Source organism: Trichechus manatus, unplaced genomic scaffold (assembly GCF_000243295.1).
Source record: "Trichechus manatus latirostris isolate Lorelei unplaced genomic scaffold, TriManLat1.0 scaffold00026, whole genome shotgun sequence".
Lineage (NCBI taxonomy): Eukaryota > Metazoa > Chordata > Mammalia > Sirenia > Trichechidae > Trichechus > Trichechus manatus.
In genome coordinates this window covers 6,749,986-6,773,023 of record NW_004443962.1, presented here as the reverse complement: position 1 = coordinate 6,773,023, position 23,038 = coordinate 6,749,986, and the positions used below count along the sequence as shown (strand labels likewise).

At 39.9% G+C, this 23,038-nt stretch overlaps 1 protein-coding gene across 1 annotated transcript in view; it reads right to left on the bottom strand.

Moving 5' to 3' along the window:
* The window catches only part of OSBPL11 (oxysterol binding protein like 11), a 101,193-nt gene extending 81,374 nt beyond the window's left edge, over window positions 1–19,819 (bottom strand). Inside the window, exon 1 of the mRNA XM_004373604.2 lies at window positions 18,934–19,819. Within this exon, the coding sequence (XP_004373661.1) occupies window positions 18,934–19,118 (185 nt within the window). The 5' untranslated portion in view covers window positions 19,119–19,819. The remainder of the gene's footprint in view (window positions 1–18,933) is intronic.
* Between the last annotated feature and the right edge of the window lie 3,219 nt (window positions 19,820–23,038).

Genomic DNA, 23,038 nt, shown 5'->3' with positions numbered 1-23,038 from the left:
ATTCCGCCACTAAGTCTTGGCCTGAAGGCACTCACCTCTAGCTCTGTGGGTCAGCAAACCTAGCTCCACCAAGTACCCAGACGCACCCTACTCCGCCAGCAAGCCTCCTGCCTGAAGGCACTTAGGTTTCTCACTCTGTGGGCCGGGAAGCACACTGTGCCATCTCCTGCTGCTGATTCTCTGTTGCTACTTCTTACCGTCTTCGGTGTTAAGCTCCCTCTCTCTCTCTCTCTCTCTCTCTCTCTCAGTCTCCTGGTACCAGAAGCTTCTCAGTGCAGGGATCCTGGGTCCAAAGGACATGCTCCACTCCTGGCTCTTCTTTCTTGGTGGTAGAGAGATCTTTTCTTCCTGCCCTGAGATGGCTCATTTTAAGCCTAGTGTGATGGCAAAACTGACCAATCCCTTCGTTAGGGGTCCACAGACCTTATTTACATAGTCCCACTCAAACACTGTGTGAGTCACAAAGACTATGGTGAGAAAGGCCATATTGAGTAATTCACTGCACCTTAGCATACATCAACTAAAATGTTTATCAGTTTCTAAAAACGATATGATCATTAAAACTGCAGGTTACAAAATTTTATATACTATATAAAATATATGCACAGAACAAAAGTACACAAACTAGTAACTATGGTTATTACTCAATGGTTTGCTTCCTTTACTTTTCCTATTTTCCAATTTTAATACCATATTATTTTTACAATCAAATAAAACATTTTAAAAATGTTTAATTATTTTGAATTGGTGGGACAGTCCAGGCACAGAGCTATTTATACCTCTTACCAGGTATGAATTCAATTTTTTAAAACTTTCCAATGTGATTATATGAGCATTGTTCTTTTGGAATGTGTTTCCTATAACCCCTTACTTCCCAAATTAGGTTACACATACCCAAACTGGGCTGGGTGCCTGGGAGAACAGGGTATAGAGTATCTTTCTTAAGCAAATTTACTTGACTATAAGTTAAAATTTTTTTATATCAAAACTCACATAAATGTTCTGAAAAAACTTGCTCATCCCTCACATGGTTCAATGTGGAAAAACTTCCCCAGAGAACTCCTGTCTTCTCCTCTCCTCCTTTCATGCCTCCCAGAGCTGGGCTCTTTAGGATCTGCTTGCTTACCCAGATAAAGCATTCTTTTTTGCTCTCTGTCAGAAGTGAGGCCTCACTATTCCAAGCTACCTGTGACTCTGTGACTGGATAGGTTGTTGTAGTTGTTAGTTACCCTAGAGTGGATTCCAACTCATGGCAACCCCATGTGTTACAAAGGGTCTTCTTGGCTGTAATCTTAACAAAAGCAGATCGCCACGCCTTTTCTTCCATGGTACCGCTGGGTGGTTAGCAGTAGAGCACAAACCATTTGCACCACCTAGGGACCCAGGGACTACATGGGTAAGTGTGCCTAAAACATGGGTGAAATATTAACAAACCTGCTTTACCCACCCACCACCTGACTGTCAGTTTGTTGTACTGCAGTGGCTTGCATGTTGCTATGACGCTGGAAGCTATGCCAATGGTATTTCAAATACCAACAGGGTCATCCATGATGGACAGGTTTCTGCTGATCTTCCAGACTAAGACAGACTAGGAAAAAGGACTTCGGTTTACTTCTGAAAATATTAGCCAGTGAAAACCTTATGAATAGCAGTGGAACACTGTCTGATATAGTGCCAGAAGATGAGATCCTCAGGTTGGAAGGCACTCAAACTACTACTGGGGAAGAGCTGCCTCCTCAAAGTAGAATCAACCTTAATAATGTGGACAGAGTCAAGCTTTTGGGAGTTTCATTTGCTGATGTGTCACAACTCAAAATGAGAAGAAACAGCTGGAAACATCCAAAAATTAGTCAATGAAAACCTTATGGAGCACAACAGACTACTGTCAGATAAAATACTAGAAAGGGCCCTGAAGGTTGGAAAGCACTCGAAATATACAGAGGCCACAACATGGACTCAAGTACACCAACAATAGTGAAGACAGACCAGGCAACATTCCATTCTGTTATACATGGGGTCTCCAAAATTTGATGGCAATTAACAACACTTGACCCACGCTAAAGCCACTTTCTCAAGTAAGCTTCTCCAGTAACAAAATTGCTAATTTGCGTGTTCAGTCTGATCCCTGGTGTCCCCCCTCTCTCAATTGGTCCTGAACTCAGGATATTATTAATTGACCTCTTAGAAACCCAATAACATATATTGTTGCTGTTGTTATTAGGTGCCATCGAGTCAGTTCCGACTCATAGCAACCCTATGTACAACAGAATAAAACACTGCCCGGTCCTGTGCCATCTTCACAATCGTTGCTACGTTTGAGCCCATTGTTGCAGCCGCTGTGTCAATCCATCTTGTTGAGGGTCTTCCTCTTTTTTACTGACCCTCTATTTTATCAAGCGTGATGTCCTTTTCCAGGGACTAGCTCCTTCCTAATAACACGTCCACGGTGTGTGAGACGAGGTCTCGCCATCCTTGCTTCTAAGGAGCATTCTGACTGTACTTCCTCCAAGACAGATTTGTTCGCTCTTCTGTCCAGCCATCATATATTCAACATTCTTTGCCAACACCATAATTCAAAGGCATCAATTCTTCTTCAGTCTTCCTCACTCATTGTCCAGCTTTCCCATGCATATGATGTGATTGAAAACACCATGGCTTGAGTCAGGCGTACCTCAGCCCTTAAAGTGACATCTTTGCTTTTCAGGGGCACCTTAGTCCTTAAAGCGACAACTTTGCTTTTTAACACTTTAAAGAGGTCTCTTACAGCAGATTTGCCCAACACAATGTGTTTTCTGATTTCTTGGCTGCTGCTTCCAGGGACGTTGATTGTGGATCCAAGTAAAATGAAATCCTTGACAACTTCAATCTTTTCTCCATTTATCATGATGTTGCTTATTGGTCCAGTTGTGAGGATTTTTGTTTTCTATATGTTGAGGTGTAATCTATACTGAAGGCTGTAGTCTTTGATCTTCATCAGTAAGTGCTTCAAGTCCTCTTCACTTTCAGCAAGCAAGGTTGTGTCATCTGCATATTGCAGAATGTTAATGAGTCTTCCTCCAATCCTGATGCCCCATTCTTCTTCATACAGTCCGGTAGCTCAGATTATTCACTCAGCATACAGACTGAATAAGTATGGTGAAAGGATACAACCCTGACACACACCTTTCCCGACTTTAAACCACACAGTATCCCCTTGTTCTGTTTGAATGACTGCCTCTTGGTCTAACTATGGGTTCCTCACAAGCACAATTAAAGTGTTCCAGAATTCCCATTCTTCGCAATGTTATCCGTAATTTGTTATGATAACATATTATAGAGTAGAATATCAAATCCTCATGAATTTTGAAGACAATACAGAAAACTTCCAAAAAAGTTGTATCAGTCATGGGTTGCTTTAAACCATTAACTAGACCCCCTGAAGGTACGTAACGTCTTACGCAGTAAGAGGTACTTAATGAAGAAAGCTTGAGACGCATAGCTGTAAAATGTCTGCCTATACAAACCAAGCAGCCTGGCTGGCACAAGCAGTCTGCCATCAGCTGCTAACCTAAAGGTTGGTGGTTTGAACCCACCCAGTGGTTCCACAGAAGAAAGACCTGGGAACTGCTTCCATAAGGATTACAGCCAAGAAAACCCTATGGAACAGTTCTATTCTGTAACACATGGGGTCACCACGAGTCAGGGGCTGACCTGACAGCAGCTAATAACAACAACATATAGACTAAAAAAAAAAAAAAAAAAATCCCGTATGTAATCTTATTGTCACAGACAATTAACTTTGGGATATCCCTCACTCATGTACTGGCCACTTGGTCACAGAGCTTGAATGTGGACGGGACAGAAGAAACGTTTACATGGAAAAATAGAAAGTCACCTCCACCAGAAAGTTAAGAAGCTGTTTATTAGTAACGGAAAGAGCATGGGCGTGTAACACCAGACAGATAATTCTACTGTGGCCTTAGGCAAGTAACAGATCTGAACCTTAAATTTCCTCATCTGTAAATGGGGATAAAAAACATCTATCTTGCAGTTTTGTAACGGGGAAGAAAAAGAGATAATTTATCTCAACCCCTATATATTTGAAATGTATTTCAACATGGTAAATATTCAACAAATACTGGTTCTCTCTCACTCCAGGGAGTCAGATTCCTCTGTAGGCAAGGGGCTCATTTTCTAGATCAGTTTTCTAGGTTTCTCTTACCTTATTAGACTGACACATTCAAGTCAGAACGATGGGACCTAAAAGGCCCTATGACTTCCACTTCTTTTATTTATTAAAAATAATTATTGTACTTCTTTTTCCTCCACTAAGCATTTTGTCAAGAACTGTGAAGGGTCTGAAATTTTATCCTAGTAGTACACTAATGAAGGCTTGGGTGGCACATAAAGTTATGCGCTCCACTGCTAAGTGAAAGGTTGGCAGTTTGCATCCGCCCAGAGGTGCCTCGGAAGAAAAGCCTAGCAATCTACTTCTGAAAACTCTGTATTGGAAACTCTACGGAGCACAGTTCTACTCTGGCACACATGGGGTCGCTATGAGTCGGAATCACGGCAACTGGTGTCAGCTAACAAGTTATGATGTCACAGTTTCATAGATGCTAGCATAAAATATGAGATTCCTGAGTCAGAGACAAAGGACTTGGGTACTCAGTAACAGCAGTAGAACAGAATCAGCCCCAATTCCCACAGGGTAATGAAGAGGGGCCAGTGATGCCTGCACATGAAGTGGATTGTGTTACAGAAGAACCTCAAGCATAGGGAACTAGAAATCTTTTAATGGCCAGTAAGTCTGCCTGACCTCCGCCCTAGAGGTAGACATTATCTTTATTACACTGGACAGTAATCTTTGCTCAGAAGGGAGCTACTATCTCTATCTTCCAAGGTTGTTTGCTATACATTCTTGAAAAAATAGTCTAGAACAAAAGGCAGTCAGCACCTCTGCTCACAAGACATACAGAAACATAAGCGACCCATGAAGGATTGTCTCTCAACAGGTATTACGTGCATATTATAGTGAAAAGTCTCTTAACCAATTCTGTCCTCTAGCCATGAGTTCCTTTCCTTCAGAGGCAAGGATTTCCTTCAATTTCTTGTATATCTGTTCAAAGACATTATATAGAGCCCTGGTGGTACAGTGGTTAACAGCTCAGCTGTTAACCAAAAGGTCAGCAGTTCAAATCCACCAGCCACTCCTTGGAAACCCTATGGGGCAATTCTGTGTCCTATAGAGTCGCTATGAGTCGGAATCAACTCGACAGCAACAGGTTTGGTTTTTCTTTTTTTTTTTTGGATAGGTATACACACACACCTCATTTTATAAAAAGGTTGCATCTTATACACACTCTTTTGTAACTTTTTTCATGGAACACTTTTCTTAGGGATGGTTTCACCTCAACACATATTGCTCTAACTCATTCTTAGTATCTGCGCACTAATCCACTGTATAGTGGTATCATTATATTTTTAACCAATCCCCATACTGATGGACATTAGTTCCCAGGCTTTTGTTATTACAAACAATGCTGCAACAAACTAAGTTGTACATATTTTTGTACACATTTGCTAAAAGTTAAAATTACTAGGTGAAAGGTACATGCATTTTTAGTTTTTTAATAGATAATGCCAAACTGGTTTCCAAGAGAAGTCACACCAATTTAATTCCTACCCAGCCAGGTAAAGAGAGACTCGCTTCCTCACATCAGCCTTATGGCAGCATTGTCTGCCAACACAGACAGGGTGCAGTCTTTCAATGAGACTTTCAGACATCACTAGCAGGCTTTTTAATATCCCTTATGCTCAAAATTAAGTTTCTAAAACTTAAGTGCAAGGGAGTGTTGTACTGTGGAACGAGCACCTAAAGGGGAGACTTTCCCACTGACTCACTCCTAAGTGACCTTGGCCAAATCACTTAACCTCTCTGGGCCTCAGTTTTCCATGAGTTAGTTAGATGCTCCTTCTCAGCTCTAAAATGTTGTACAAAACCTTCAAAATTCTAAAAAAAAATTTAACAGAAAATCGTTATTTCAAAAGTAAAGTTTGAAAATAAGAGCAACATTATATTCCACATTTAAAAATTTTAGAGAAAAGTAGAAAACTTTCCCAGTATAGTATCTTGCTCACCCTCGTACAGTAACGTTTACCCCCATATACTTCCAAAAAGTCTTTACAGTAGCCATTTCAGACGACAGACCAAGAAAACAGTAGGTGTAACATTAAGTATAAACCCATTACTGCTGAGCTGATTTCAGCTCATGGAGATCCCATGTGTTACAGAGTTCAACTGCTCTGTGGGGTTTTCTTGGCTGTAATGTTTATGGAAGCAGATTGCCAGGCCTTTCCTCTGTGATGGCGCTTGGTGGGTTCAACTAGTAACCTATAGATTAGTAGACAAGTGCAAACTGCTAAATCCCACTGCCACCTCCCCATCTGTATGTCTATTCTCTCATTCTATTTTTGTATGCACATTTCTCTGGCTTTCAACCATACTTGGTACTAAAATACACTTACAGTTAACATTTAATTTTTGTTTGTAAAGCGTGATTCAATAACTGAGTGCAAGAATGTTTTCTTCCTTTAGACTAATTCTTTCTAAATTGAAAGTAAAAAAAAGCAAGCAGGAAAGCATTTCCCTTCCTCCATATTTGAAAAGAGAAAAGGGGAAGACCGCACAAGAAACACGAGGCAATGTCCTCATACATCACCTCACTAGAGAGTCAATCCATCTTCTGAAAAACTCACATATAGGATCAAAGTAACAACTAATTCAAACATTCAGGTTTTCTTAAAATACCTATCTACAAATGTTGTTGGGTGCCGTAGAATCAATTCCAACTCATAGTGACCCCAAGTGACAGAGAACTGCCCCATAGGGTTTTCTAGGCGGCAATCTTTACAGAAACAGATCGCCAGGTCTTTCTCCCATGGAGCCACTGGTAGGTTTGAACTACCAACCTTTCGGTTAGCAGCCAAATGTTTAACCATCTATAAATATTAGGTATTAAATAAAAACAACACGGAAAATTAAAAAAAGCTCACTGTATAATTTAAATCAAAGAAAAATCTATGAAATTTTTAGTAATAGTGTTCACTGCTTTCTAGTGGCAAATATATATATATGGAAATGTATACATTACCATAGTACACATTACTTACCAAGATAGCAAAACTGGATAAAACCCCACTCAAAATTTTATGCTAAAACATCACTCTTAGTAAGAGGAAAACAATCAAAACTACACTGAGATACCTTTTACCTATCATAAACTTTTGGATTTTTGCCAATTTAATAACACACCACACAGGCTGTTGGGAGATAGGCATTCACATAGATGGCCAGTGGCACTGTACACCCCAGTGAAGGATAATAACTATTAAGATTACACACTGACTCAGTAATCGCACTCCTGGGTATTTTTCCCCCGATATATTCACATGCTTGTAAGATGACAGGCGTACAAAGTCATTTCCTGTAGCATTATATGTAACAATAAAATTTTGGAAAACAATTAAACGTCCATCAATAGGAAACTGATTAAAGCTGCAAAACGGTGTATACACAGTATGATACCATTTGTGGTAAAATTAAACGCAGCGCAAATATATATTGTATTTGCTTAATGCTTTTTTAAAAATTTCTGGAAGCACACACAGGAAGCCAAGAGCGGTTACCCTCTGTCTTCCAGTTGGGGAGCAATCTGAGCGACTGGAGGCAGGAGGAAAACTTATTCTTTGTAAACTTTCTAATTTTTTTTTTAATCAAGTGAACATAATACCTATTCCAAAAAATTAAATTAGAAATATTTTAAATTTATGATGGCCATAAATATGTATAACATCTGCAAAACTGATTTTAAAAAAAAGCATCCTTTGTAGAATTGAGGGTACAGGTTCAGACAGCACATTACAAAGGACTCTATCAGGGACAGCAAACCTGTTTCAGAAGCACCTGTTGGTGGCATTTCATCTCACCATTTATATCATTCTCTTCTCATTCCCTCTCTCCCTTCTATCCCTCTGACTCAGGCTTCCCAGCTGCAGCCAATAGCGACCATAGACTAGCTTACCCTCTCCAGGGACCTACCAGCTACCCTCAGAAACAGCTGCTCGTAAACTGCAAAGGCAGCCAAACCTCAAGTACAGGCATAAAAGGAGTAGAAAATCATGTTTTGTTGCAATACCTAGCAAACAAAAACAAAACCTTTTCTTTCACCAGCAAACAATAAATTGGTCTACAAGCCAAAAACCAAACCAGCTGCCGTCGAGCTGATTCCGACTCATGGTGATCCCATATGTGTCAGGGTAGAAACGTGCTCCGTAGGGTTTTCAGTGTATGACCTTTTAGAAATAGATTGCCAGGCCTGTCTTCCAAGGCATCTTGGTGGACTTGAACTGCCAGTCTTTTGGTTGGCAGCGCACCTTTTAACCATTAGCACAAAACCCAGCTGGTAATGTCAACTAATTTAATCAGGCAATTTAGTTCTTAAGTTACACCTGAAGAAGTCTGGACACAAATCATTTTATTAAGCATAATAAGTACAGGGGACTGTGCTAAGCTAGGGAAGGATACAAAGATGTTCCTTCTCCTCAAGATAGGTAGTTTACATTAAGAACATTCTCCACTATTTCCAGTTCTACATACCAAACAAAAATAGAGCAGATACAGTAAATCTAGAAACTGATGTAACTCTGAAACATCTTTCAATGAACTAGTGTCTGAAGACGATAAACATAAAGCATACGACTACCAACTTTTGAGATTATTCATTAAACAAATTTCTATTGCATCCCTTTCCTCAGGAAGCTTATCATTTAGTGGGGAGTCTCCATAAATATCTTCCAGACAGCCCCTTAGCATAAAAACAAAATACCACACGCATAAAAAGCAGCTGTAATCACCTACAATTTTATTACTACAATAATAAGGCAACGCCCTGGTTGTACAATGGTTAGAGTGCTTGCTGCTAACCAAAAGGTCAGCAGTTCAAACCCACCAGTCACTCTGCGGGAGAAAGATGTGGCAGTCTGCTTCTGTAAAGATTTATAGCCTTGGAAACCCTACAGGGCAGTTCTACTCTGTCTTCTAGGGTCATGGAGAGTCAGAATTGACTCAACGACAATGAGTTTTTGTTTTTCTTTTTTACAATATGCAAAACAGTATAAAGCTTAAAGGCCCAAATTATAATAGTAAATAATGTTAAAAAATGATTCATGCTTTTGGTAAACAGCAAAAGATTTACTATGCAAGTCCCAAACAGAATTCATTACTGCTCTCTACTGAGTCAGGAGTCATTTTTTCTTGCACAAGGAAAATTTTGTACCCAAACATCAATGACTTTACCACTGAGTAATTGAGTCTCCAAACCATTCTTTCTCTAGCTAATACTTCCATGAGAAATCTATTGAAAAAACTGTCACAGTTGGACTCTACTTACATAATTTAGGATTCATACCTGCACATAAAACCAACCAGACTGAAAGATCTTTGTAGTCAGATGCCGTCCGAAAAATGATTTTGTTCAATGTAAAGCTTAACTCAGGTAGAGACAGCTGGTAATTCCTCAGTAATTACTTGGTGAGGGTGAAAATATAATATGTAGTTTAAAGGCAAGAACAAAAGAGTTTTAAAAATACATTATTTCCCAGGAGGCTATTTGATAGACAGTTTCCTCTAGGATACAAATTATGCGATTTACCCAAAAAGGATGAAAAACACTAATAATGTGCATGTCCTAGCATTAACCTGAGTGTTACAGTTTTGATGGAGTCCCTGTCGGGCAAACAGTTAATGTGCCTGGCTGCTAACCAAAAGGTTGGAGGTTTGAGTCTAACCAGAGGTGCCTAGGAAGAAAGGTCTGGTGATCTACTTCCAAAAATCTGTCACTGAATCCCCTATGGAGCACAGTTCTACTCCGACACACATGGATGGGGTCACCATGAGTCAAAATTGACTCAACAGAGACTGGTCGGTTAACAGTTTTAATACAGTATAAATTCTATAGAAAATATGAACTCAAATTGACTGTGTTTAGATCTGCAGAGCAAAAATTTAGGAAATTAAGAAATCAGGCTATACCATAATAAACCAAATCTTGCTCCTCAAGGCTTCGTATAGTTTTTGGTAGATTTTGGAACAATACTGTAGAGTTTTTATTTACATGGCTATAAAGTCTCCCTCCCTTGCTTTTACCAGCATCTATAGTAAACTTCAGATAGGGAAAACAAAAATTAGGGAACAAAAGTATACATTCAACTTTTCTCTATCCCCTCTGGAGAAAAATGACAAACATTTATGACTTTCTCTTCAAATCAACCTCAACAGAAGTAGTAAAACCTCTAAGACAGTAAACGATAGGTTATATTTGGGCAGATCTCCTTTCCCCATTTGCAAATAGGTACTTTTCTTTTTAACTAAATATTTAGAGTGGAAAACACCAGGCCTGACTACAAAAACTATTTCTAAACTACACATCTGCAGACATCTACCCATTGACTGAAAAGTTTCGCTATTTGCTAATGACCAACAGCGTTAACACAGACGCCTGTGTGTTAACAGTGGTTTACCAGCCGAGTCCAAAATCAGAAAAAGCAGGCCCAGCGTATACCCTGATTTGCTTTTCAGTTCCTCTTTTGGGTACTTCTCATCTGCCCATTTTTAATAAATAGGTGGCACATTTGCAGATTTGTACATTTTTATGAAAGCTGATACGAAGAATATAAAAATAATGGAAACATGCGTATTTTATAAAGTTTGAACACTCACTATGAAAAAGGAAGAAAGGATCCAGAATTAAGAAGTGAAGTCTATCTTTCCTATCCACCGCCTGTCAGTTTGTTGTACTGAGGTGGCTTGTGTGTTGCTGTGATGCTAGAAGCTATGCCACTGTTATTTCCAGTACCAGCAGGGTCACCCATGGTGGACAGGTTTCAGTGGAGCTTTCAGACTGAGACAGACTAGGAAGAAGGCTTGGCAATCTACTTCTGAAAATTAGCCAGCGCAAACCCAATGGATCACAGAACACTGTCCAAGACTTCAACTTCTTTACTTTGGACACATCATCAGAAGGAACTGATCACTGGAGAAGGATTATCACGTTTGGTAAACTGGAGGGCCAGTGAAGGCAAGGGAAACCCTCAATGAATGGACTGACATAATGGGCTCAATTTTTTTTTTTTAATATACCAAAGATTATGATGATGGCACAGGACTGGACAACATTTCATTCTGTTATATGTGGGGCTGCCATGAGTCAGAACTGACTGAACAGCATCTAACAACATCTTCCCTATAAATGGTAAGTAAAGACTACATCATATGAGTAACGATTACTCTGGAAAGAAGAAAATTGAAGGCCAATCTAATAAATTCACTTCTCCACTTTGGTTTTAAAAAAGGTCATCATGAGACATTTTACAAATGCAGCTAAAGCTCTTCCCTTTTCTAACTCTTTTTCATGATCTTCCCAAAATAAGCACTGGGACTCCTACTTTCATTGCTCTGCATGTGCACCTTAACTTGGTATTAACAGGGTGCTTCATACATAGTAGAGGCTCAAAAAGATTTGCTGCATGAGTTAAAACACTAGCAAATTATGAAACCAACCATGTATTGAACAAGTATTTGGATTTATCCATAATTATTCATTCCTTTAGAGCACTTATCTACATTTAATAGACTATGCAAATAATTACCTAGGAAAAAGTTACCAACTATGTAACTATGGCCAGCTCACTTTGACTTATTTTCTTCAGCTGTAAAATGGGGATAACAATGCCTTACCTTCCTCCAAGAGTTGTTGCAAGGATCAGATGTGATAATAGAAGTGAAAACATTCCAGATACTATGGAGGCAATTGTCTGTATTTCCAATGCCCCATATATCTCTAAGGATCTGCTGGATATGCCACTTAAACATTCCAGCAACTTAAGCTCAACATACTTAAAACCAAATGCATCACTTGATTCCCAAAATCTGTTTCTCCTCTAGACTTTTCAAATTTTCAAATCTGAATGACTGGGGTCAATTTTTACTCCCTTCTCTCATCACCACCCTCCATCCAGTCAATCACAAAACCAAATCTGTTGCCATCGAGTTGATTCCAACACATAGTGACCCTACAGGACAGAGTAGAACCACCCCATAGGGTTTCCAAGGAGCGCCCAGTGGATTCAAACTGCCGACCTTTTGGTTAGCAGCTGAGCTCTTAACCACTGCGCCACCACGGCTCCCATCAATCGCCAAATTCTGTTAATCTTCCTCTTAATAGTTTCCTTCTTTTCCAGTCTACTAACACCTTCCCTTTATTATCTCATGTTTAGATAATTGTAACTGATCTCCCGGTAGCTGCCTCTTATTCCCAACAATAAAATCCAGTCCGAACCTCCTAGCTTTAGATTTCCCAATTGCCTACTGGTCAAATGTATCTCAGTAATAGTTAACAATCTAGAACCTATTATATTAACATCTGTGGTAGGCAGCGTCTGGCATAGCCCTCAGTGATCCCCACCTGTTGGTGTTCACACCCTTGTGTGGACTGGACCTAGAGACTTGCTTCTAATGAATAGTGAAAAATGATAGGACTTCACTTCTGTAATTAGGTTACAAGAGACCGTAACTTCTGTCTTGTTAGCACTCTCTCTTGCCCTGTCGCTTCCTCATTCTGAAAAAGCAAGCTGGTAAGTTGTAAGATGCTCTGTGGAGAGTCCCATGTGGCCAGAAATCCAGGGAAGCCTCCAGCCATCAGTGCATGAGGAACTGAGACTTTTGTCCAATAAACAAAAAGGAATTGAGTTGTGCCAAGAGCCATGAAAATGAAGTAGAAAGGGGATCCCACCTAGTCGAGCCTTGAATACAGCCTTATGAGAAACCCAGAGTCAGAGGACCCAGCAAAGCTGCATCCAGATTGGTGACCCACAGAAAATGGGAGATAATAAATGCAGTTTGAAGACACTAAATTTGGGGATAATTTATAGCTAAGTAATAGATAACTAATACAATATCTTACATCACATTCAAAATAAATTCCACGTAGATTAAAAGGTTAAGTGTAAAACTACCAGATTATTTAAAAACTATATGAAAACAAGTACTTACAAAAATAACTTTCTATATTTAGAAGTGAAAGAAAAAAGAAAGAACTCTGACTTTAAAAAATCAGGAAAAAAAAGTTAAAATACAAAGACTAGGAAAATGTTTGCAGAAAGTATAGCAAAGAATTAGCCATAGAAAATTAAAGTATATATAGTTATAGATTTATTACATTAAAAACTAATGTTAGTCTTTCTGGAACTATAGTCAAGAAACTGGTAAAAGAAATTGTTTCCAGGGAGGAACACTGGATGGCAAAGACAAGTATGAAAGGGAAACACTTCACTGCATATATCCTTTTACCTTAGGAATGTCATACCATGTAGATATATATTAGCTATTCAAAAAACAACACAATGTTTTTTCAAAAGAGAACTCAAGCATATTAACAAGAAAAATATTAAGAACAGAAAAATAAAACCTATAAGCAGATAAAGAAAAATTAACTCAAAATGAATCAGAGATCTAAATGTAAGCATTAAAATTATAAAAATATTAGACCAAAAAAAAAAAAAGACGTAAATCTTTGTGATCTCAGATTTGGCAATGGTTTCTTTGATGTGACACCAAAAGCACAAGCATCAAAGCAACAGAAGAAAAAACAGATTGGGCTTCATCAAAATTAAAAACTTTTGTGTTGTAAACAATACCTTCAAGAAAATGAAAATATAATACACAGAATGGGAAAAAATATTTGCAAATCATATATCTGATCAGAGACTTGTACCTAGAATATATAAAGAACACTTACAACTCAATAATAAAAACATAAATAACCCCATTAAAAAATGGGCAAAGGATCTGAATAGACATTTCTCCAAAGAAGAGACAAAAATGGCCAAAAAGTACATGAAAAGATTCTCAACATCGTTAGTCATTAGGGAAATGTAAATCAAAACCACAATGAAATACCATTTCATACCCATGATGGCTAAAGTAAAAAAGACATACAATAAGCACTGGTGAGGATGTGGAGAAATTGAACCCTCGTACGCTGGTGGTGGGAATGTAAAATGGTGTAGCCACTTTGGAAACAGTCTGGCAGTTCCTCAAATGATTAAACAAAGAATTATCATATCACCCAGTAATTCCACTCACTGGTATATACCCAAAAGAATTGAAAACATATATATCCACACCAAAAGTAGCATTTTTTATAATATCCAAAAGGTGGAAACAACTAAAAATGTCTATTAACTGATGAACGGATAGACAAAATGTGTTATATTCATACGATGAAATATTATTTGGCCACAAAAAGGAATGAAGTAATGAGACATGCTACAACATGTATGAACCTTGAAAACATTATGCTAAGTGAAAGAAGGCTATCACAAAAGACAATATATTATATGATTCCATTTATATGAAATGCCCAGATAAACCAAACCAAACCCATTACCATCAAGTTGATTCCAACTCATACTGACGTACAGGACAGAGAACTCCCCCATAGGATTTCCAAGGCAATAAATCTTTACTGAAGCAGACTGCCACATCTTTCTCCCGTGGAGCAGCTGGTGGGTTCAAACCACCAACCTTTCGGTTAACAGCTGAGCACTTAACCACTGCAAAACCAGGGGTCCTTAATGTCCACATAGGCCATGCTATAAAGACAGAAAGTAGATTAGTGGTTGCCTAGGGCTGGGAGAAAAAAATGAAGGGATTAGGGAGTGGTAGCTAACGGGTATGGGATTTCCTTTTGGGGTGAAGAGTGGGAACCGACTCTAAGGCAACAGGTGTGGTTTGGTTTGGCTTGGAGAATGCTCTAAAATTGATTGTGGTGATCGTTGCACAACTCTGAACACACTAAAAATCATTAAATTGTATACTTCAAATGGGTGAACTGTATGGTATGTGAATTATATCTCAATAAAACTGTTAAAAGAAGAAAAATACAATTAATAAAACATGAAAAGAATAGGAAAATACCACTTTTCCTACCGTTAAATAAGCTAAAATATTTAAATAATCATAACAGACTTACACTGAAAACTTACGCATTCATATGTTGCTAATGGCAAGGCAGATAATATGGTACAACTCTTCCGGAAAGCAATTTGCCAATATATACCAAGAATAATTAGAATACTCATATTCTTTGATGAACTAATTCTACTTTTGAAATTTTCTCCTAAAGAAATAAACCCCAAAAAGGGGAGAAAGAAGAGGCAGAATATATTATAAATATATATCTGCAAAGAAGATAAAATAAATCATGTCCCATCCATTTACTCTTAGACATCCACTAAAAATTATGCTTATGAAGACTATATATCAATATGGAAAGTTTTAATAAAAACAGAATATGTAAAATATTATGTGTAACATGATTCAAATTGTGTAAAACTACAAAAAAAAAAAAACATTGCTATACAACACAGATAGGTTAATAATCCTAAAATACCACTTTAGACCATGTCATTTCCCTAGCTAAAAATTTTCAATAGATCCCACTACCTACAGAATAAATTCCAAATGCCTTACTCTGGCACTAAAGGCCTTGGGCCATAACTTAGCCCAAATCTACCCTCCTACAACTCTAACCAAGAAGAGCTTTTCTTATGCAATGTAGAACTCTGCCTACACACCTTCAAAGTCCCTTCTGACTCTCTGGTGACTCTGACCATATGACTCAGTTGGTCTGGGACAATCCAGGTTGGTACCTGTTGTTCCAGCATAATTACTAACAGCACCACTTTCGTTCTGAAAAGTGTCTCAATTTGATCATAAATTATATGGCTAGCCTACTCCTGAGCCACTTAACCCATAGGACTCTCTCCTCTCAAACCCTAGAGCATTTAAAACCAGTACCATACTTTGGGTACTTGCCGTGCCACAGAGATAAATCTTTCCAAGAAATTTTCACAGACACCTCTTTCCACCCCTCACAGCACTGAGCATAGGGTGTACGAGGACATATGGAATTCATATTTCATAAACTGATGAATACTAATTGACTGTGATTTTAAATAACCAACAGAATTAAATTTCTAAGTCTGCAAAGCCAAAAGCCAACATCAGAACCACAAGGTCTTTACTAAATTTCAACTACTCCATACGGCATAACCTGAAATCTCTGTTTTAAAAATGGGATGGCAGCAAATTACAGCAGAGGTTAGAGTTTAAGGTGCTGATGAGACATCTAACAGAAATCAGATGTAGGCAGTTGGATATATGGCTCTGGAGTTACGCAAAGAGGTTTCCTAACTAGCTAAGGCCATGGAAGAGAATAACGAACAGAAAGCATGGAGCATAAGAGAAGATGGTGGAGTATCATGACAGCCTTTAAAGGAAAAGAAGCGTCAACCAAAGAAACTGAGAAAGGAACGGGTAGAGAAGTAAAGGGGAAACCAGGAGAAAGTAGTGTCAAAAAAAAAAAAAAAAAAGTCAAGAATAAAATCATAATGGCATATACTTATAAAGAAATCAACTGAAATAAGAATCTAAATTGGCTCACTATATTTAGAAGAGGTCACTCATGTCCTTGGTTGAGGACAGAAGCCAATTGCTACAGGCTAAGGAATAAATGAGGGTGAAGGAAGTGGAAGAGTCCCTGGGTGGTACAAACAGCTGATACGAAAGGTTGGAGTTCGAGTCTACCCGAGAAGTGCCTCCAAGAAAGGCCTAGCAATCTACTTCCGAAAAATCAGTCATTAAAAACCCTTTGGAGCACGGTTCTACTCTGACACACACAGGGTTGCTATGAGTCAAAATCAGCAGCAACTGGGGTGGTATGTGTTGAAGAAAACGGAGGAGTGAGTGTAAACTGCTTTCAAGAGGAAAGCGTTTGATAGACTTTGAGACTGAGGGGAAGAAGCAGCAATACAGGAAAAGGGGAAAATGGTTTAATCAATGTCCTAGAGGACAAAGGGATAAATTAGATTGACAGCTAGGTTGAAGGACTGGCCTTGGACAGGAAAGCCACATTAAAATCAAAACGTACGTCAAGATGTAAATGCAGTGATGCCTTACATATCTGCATCCTTGGGGAAGAGCTTAACATAACTAAATTTTTCAGACACTTTAAGTTTTTCCCCTTTTATGCATCTTTTTTATTTTTTTTTAACTATTTTCTTTGAAATCATTTGCCACTGTATCACATAGTTCTCTGCCTTCTTAAAGAGTGTGCTGGACGTATTTCACTCTTTCCTGGCTGATTTTTGGTCATTACGGCTATGATTACTGTACTAGGAAGTAACATAGCTGAGTCTGCATCTCAATTTTTCAAATCTTCTCTGGATGTCCTACGTTGTCAATTGCCATTTCCTCTGTTACATTTCCCCTAATAACCTTCTTCTTCATTTGTGCTTCTGATAGCTCTGGTTAGAAAGTTACATAACCATTAAATAACACCCAAATACAGAACCATCGGTTCTGTATGAAAGTACAGGAGTAAAGTGCATGGTTTTATGACAGTTTTCTCCAGTGCTAAAAAACCTGATTCATTTTTCAGTTCACCTGAGACTGGGCTTCTCAAAGAGTTGACGATGTCAGGAGACTTGTCCTCTGACTAGCTGGAATATTAGTTTATCTTGCTTCCTTAATCATATCAAAAAATCCTTGCCAAGTAAATAATAATCTTATATAATTTGTGTTAACACACACACACACAAAAAGCATCATGCTAATTCCAAAAGCTAGGCTAGACATCTCACAGTAACTAAATATAGTTTTCCTGCCCTATAGTCATTTACCAATAAAAAGTTATAATCTTCTACATTTCATTTCTATATGTTAATAATACTCATACATATTTCACATACAAACATATTATACATGATAAATATATATAACATCCTTCACAAAATCTTGGCTTTAACCCCTTTCAAGTTTCACACAAATTTCACAAGTATATACAGCACATAGGCTAAAAAAAAGACTAGAATTGGGCATACAGGTACGGTCCATTAACCAAAACTTAAGAAATCATCCCTTTAGTTCCAATATCATGGGGTGTCCTGATTTCACCCATTCTTAAGGTTCTGGATGCTTATTTCCCCTCGTACACTAAATGGAAACCCTGGTGGCACAGTGGTTAAGAGCTATGGCTGCATGTTAGCAGTTCGAATCCACCAGGCACTCCTTGGAAGCCCTATGGGGCAGTTTTACTCGGTCTACATGAGTCGGAATCGACTCAACGACAACAGGTTTTTGTTTATACAGAAAATATCAAAAACCAAAATAAAACTATCATTCTTCCTCCAGGACTCTCTTCCCATTCCTTAAGTCTTCCATTCATATTAATGGAAATTAACAAATGGAGAATTTGTCACCAAGACAGAGAGCAGTTAAGTGGCCAGGTCAACTCAAAGACTCCACAGAGGCACTAACATCTGCACCTTTGCCCCAGTATTCAAATTATTCATGCACATCTCCCCTTCTAAATCACAAACACCCTGAGGGCAAGAATCTTTTCTGATTCAATTATTCCAGTGAATCGCACAACAAATATGTTCTGACCACCTACTATTTGCTAGCCACCAGAGAGAGCCAGTTAAACAGTTCCTGCCCTCGCAGTAGAGACGGCAGGCTTGTAAACAAATTACAACACAGGCAAAACCAGAAGTGAGTACAGAATTAAATCAGAGGGAAGATTAACTCTTAGGTTGTGGAGGGAGTTCAAGGACACGTTTCTGTTCTCCAAACAGCCCTCAATAAATGCCTGTTGAATGAATGAATGAAATCTTGCTAATGAGAGATGGGGTCTGAGGTCTAAATGAGATGTATCGGTTGCTTCTGGAAGTCAGTGGATAAACTTCACCCTTCAACAACTGCAGGAACGCAGGCTCCAGCATAACTCACCCCCACCTCCACCCCGAGAAATCCCCCTGGAGAAAGGGCCATACCTGTACTGCCAGCCTTTTGCACTGCCGCCGCGGCTACTGCTGCTGCTGCTGCTGCTGCTGCTGATTCCACCACCACAGCTGCTGTTGCTGCTGTTCTTGTTCGGGGTCACAGCTGTGGCCAGCGCCTCCAGCTTTCCTTCGCTCTCCGAGACTTTCATGGTTGACACTGGTTCTCCCGCCTGCATCTTAACTCCAAAGGCCTCTGGCCCTTCTTGGGCGGGAGAGATCAATTCTGTAGGGTACTTTTATAGGTCCCCCCCCCCAAAATGTGATTCCACTTGCTAAAGCAGAGGGTGGCTGGAGTGGGGACCATCAAATGGTCTACGGAAGGAGACACACATTCTCAGAGAAGAAAAACTTCAAAGAAGGCAGAGATAGAGATGAGGACAGATGTCCTTTAAATATCTATCTCCCTCCCGGCACAAGCAAGGAGGAAAAATCACCCTGCTAGGGGGCTCGGTGACATCCTCAAAGGAGAAGCAGCGTGGGGAGGTCGCGGGCTCTAGGACTGCGCGAAGGACGGAGGACCGCGGACCGGGGCCCCCGACCTGACCTCCGGGCTGAGCGACTGGCCCGCCGCGCTCTGTCTTCCTTTCCTCTTGCGGGTCCCTCAAGGGGATGGTCCTGTCCAGCCCGCTCGACCGTTCCCGCGGCAGCCCGCGACACAGATCGGGGCCGCCCGCGTGCAGCCCGGCAGGACGGTCGGGGGAGGAGGCCGCCCGGGGCGGAACGCGGGCTCTCAAAAGTCGCCCTCCCTCAGGCCAGAGTCGGGGCGATTTTCATCAACGCCCCGGCCCTGAGTCCTCGGCTGGGCTCCCACGAACAGGCGAGCCCTTCGCCCTCTCTCCAGCCCCAACTGCGAGGGCCACCGCCGCGGCAACCGCCCCACCCACAGCGCCACAGCCAGTCACCCGCCCGCCTGCTCCCTCCCCGCCTTCCCTTCCGGAGGACGTGAGCTCACTTCCCCCAGAGCAGAAGCACGCGCCACCATCTTGGAGGAGGGCAGATCGGCCCTGCAGCGGGCGGAGCCTCTGGGGGTAGCGGTGGCGGAGGCAGCTGAGGGAGAAGAGGAACGGGTGCGGCTGGGTGAAAAGAGGAACAGGGAAGGTAAAGGAGGGAGAGAAGAAAGAACTGAAATAGTGCCATTGTGGAGTGTGACTTCTAGCCTTCCTGTCTGTGTCCCATTCATTCGTTTGAGGTGGCATATTAGGAAGAAAGAAGGCTTAGAAAGGTGATGCCATTTCTATAAGAAATTACCAAAAAAGCGCTTCGTTTTAGTGATTTTTGCAAGAAAACATAACATGGGAGTAAGGCAGATCAGTGTTATAAATGAAAAAGAAGCTGTCGTAGAAATCAGAGCTCTCAGAATCAGGTCTACGTACTCTTCCTGACGCCAAATATATCACTCTGCTTAGACGTTGGGTTTTGCGTCTGTAAAATGAGAGTGGTTGACTAGATGATTTCTAAAGACCCTTCTATTTGTAAATTCTAGTTTCTAATGGACATGACTAAATTCAGTGTATACTATGTGAAAAGCACTATGACAGATGCAAAGAAGTATAACTCAAAATGAAAAAATAAACAAATAAAATGTCGTTGTTAGGTGCCATGGAGTTCGTTCCCACTCATAGCAACCCTATGTACAGCAAAAGGAAACACTGCCGGGTCCTGCCTTGCTTGTTTGAGTCCATTGTTACAGCCACTGTGTCAAACTGTCTCCTTGAGGATCTTCCTCTTTTTCACTGACCCTCTACTTTACCAAGCATGATGTCCTCCAGGGACTGGTCCCTCCTGAAGGCATGTCCAATGTACCTAAGACAAGTCTCACTCTCCTCCCCTCTAAGGAACATTCTGGCTGTACTTCTTGTTTGTTCTTCTGGCTAATTAAGGCTATAAAGAAAATAAAAGGGAATGATACATAAAATAGATGGGATGGGATGGGATGGGGTGGAGAACCTATCTTAAAAGAATAGTCTAAGAAGGAAAGGCATCTTTGACGAGGTAACATTTAAAGTAAGAGATGAAGAATGATGAGGAAGCAAAGGGAAGAGCAAGCTTGACTTATTCTGTGAAACAAAAGATCACAGAGCCTGGAGCATGGTGACCAAGAGGGATAGTGGTGTGAAATTAGAGTGGAGAGATGGGCAGAGGAATTTGGATTCTAGTTTAAGTGCAATGGAAAGTTATTAAAGGTTTTAATCAGAGGAGTGCTGTGATCTGATTTATGTATTTAAAAAATCTCTGTAGTCTTTTAACAAATGGTATTGGGACAACTGGCTGTCCACATGCAAAAGAATGTGAACACCTACCTCATACCATACCAAAAAATCAACTCAAACTTTGAAAGTTATTTAAAAAGATAAATGTAAGAGCTAAAACTATAAACCTCTTAGAAGAAAACATATGAATAATCTTTGTGGCCTTGGGTTGGGCATAGCCTTCTTAGATACAATATCAAAAGCACAAGCAAAAAAGAAAAAATAGATTAGGCTTCATGAAAATAAAAAATATTTCTGTTGCAAACAATACCACCAAGAAACTAAAAATACAACCCACAGAATGGGAGAAAATATTTGCAAATCGTATATCTGATAAAGTACCTGTATCCAGAATATATAAAGGACTCTTACGACTCATAGTGACCCAATAGGACACAGTAGAACTGCCCCACAGGCTTTCCAAGGAGTGGCTGGTGGATTCAAACTACCAACCTTTTGGTTAGCAGCCTGCACGCCACCAGGACTCTATGAGTTAGAGTCTACTCGATAGCAATGGGTTTGGCTTTTGGCTCTTACAACTCAATAATAAAAAGATAAATAATTAAAAAATGGGCAAAGGATCTAGATTAGACATTTCTTCAGAGAAGATACACAAACGGCCAATAGTTCATGAAAAGATTTTCAGCATCATTAGTCATCAAGGAAATGTAAATCAAAGCCTCAGTGAGATACCACTTCACATCTACCGTTCTGAACCATAGCAACCCTATGTACAACAGAAGGAAACACTGTCCGGTCCGGCAGCATCCTCACAATCCTTGTTATGCTTGAGCCCATTCTTGTCTCAGTCCATCTCATTGAGTGGCTTTGTCTTTTTTGCTGACTCTCTACTTTACCGAGCATGCTGTCATTCTCCAGGGACTGGTCCTTTCTAATAATATGTCCAAAGTACATAAGACGAAGTCTCGCTATCCTAGCTTCTAAGGAGCGTTCTGGCTGTACTTCTTCCAAGACAGACTTGTTTGTTCTTCTGGCAGTCCATGGTATATTCAGTATTCTTCACCAACATCACAATTCAAACACATCAGTTCTTCTTCAGGCTTCCTTATTCATTGTTCAGCCCTCACATGCACATGAGGTACTTGAAAACACCATGGCTTGGGTCAGATGCAACTTAGTCCTCAAAATGATGTCTTTGCTTTTTAATATTTGAAAGAGGTCTTTTGCAGTAGATTTGCCCAGTGCAATACTCGTTTGATTTCTTGACTACTGCTTCCATGGGCATTGATTGTCGATCTAAGTAAAATGAAATACTTGACAACTTCAGTAGTTTCTCTGTTTATCATGATATTGCCTATTGGTCCAGTTGTGAGGATTTTTATTTTCTTTGTGTTGAGGTGTAATCCATACTGAAGGCTGTAGTCTTTGATCTTCATCAGTAAGTGCTTCAAGTTCTCTTTGCCTTCAGCAAGCAAGGTTGTGTTATCTGCATATCTCAAGTTGTTAATGAGCCTTCCTCCAATCTTGCTGACTTGTTCTTCTTCATAGTTCTCGGATTATTCGCTCAGCATACAGATTGAATGAGTATGGTTAAAGGATACAACCCTGATTTTAAACCATACAGCATCCCCTCGTTCTGTTCGAACGACTGCCTCTTGGTCTACGTACAGGTTCCTAATGAGGACAATTAAGTGTTCTGGAATTCCCATTCTTCCCAATGGTATCCGTAATTTGTTATGATCCACAAAGTTGAATGCCTTTGCGTAGTCAATAAAACACAGGTGTTATGGATTGAATTGTGTCCTCCAAAAATATGTGTCAACTTGGCTAGGCCATGATCCCCAGTATTGTGTGGTGAGACACCATTTTGTAATCTGATGTGATTA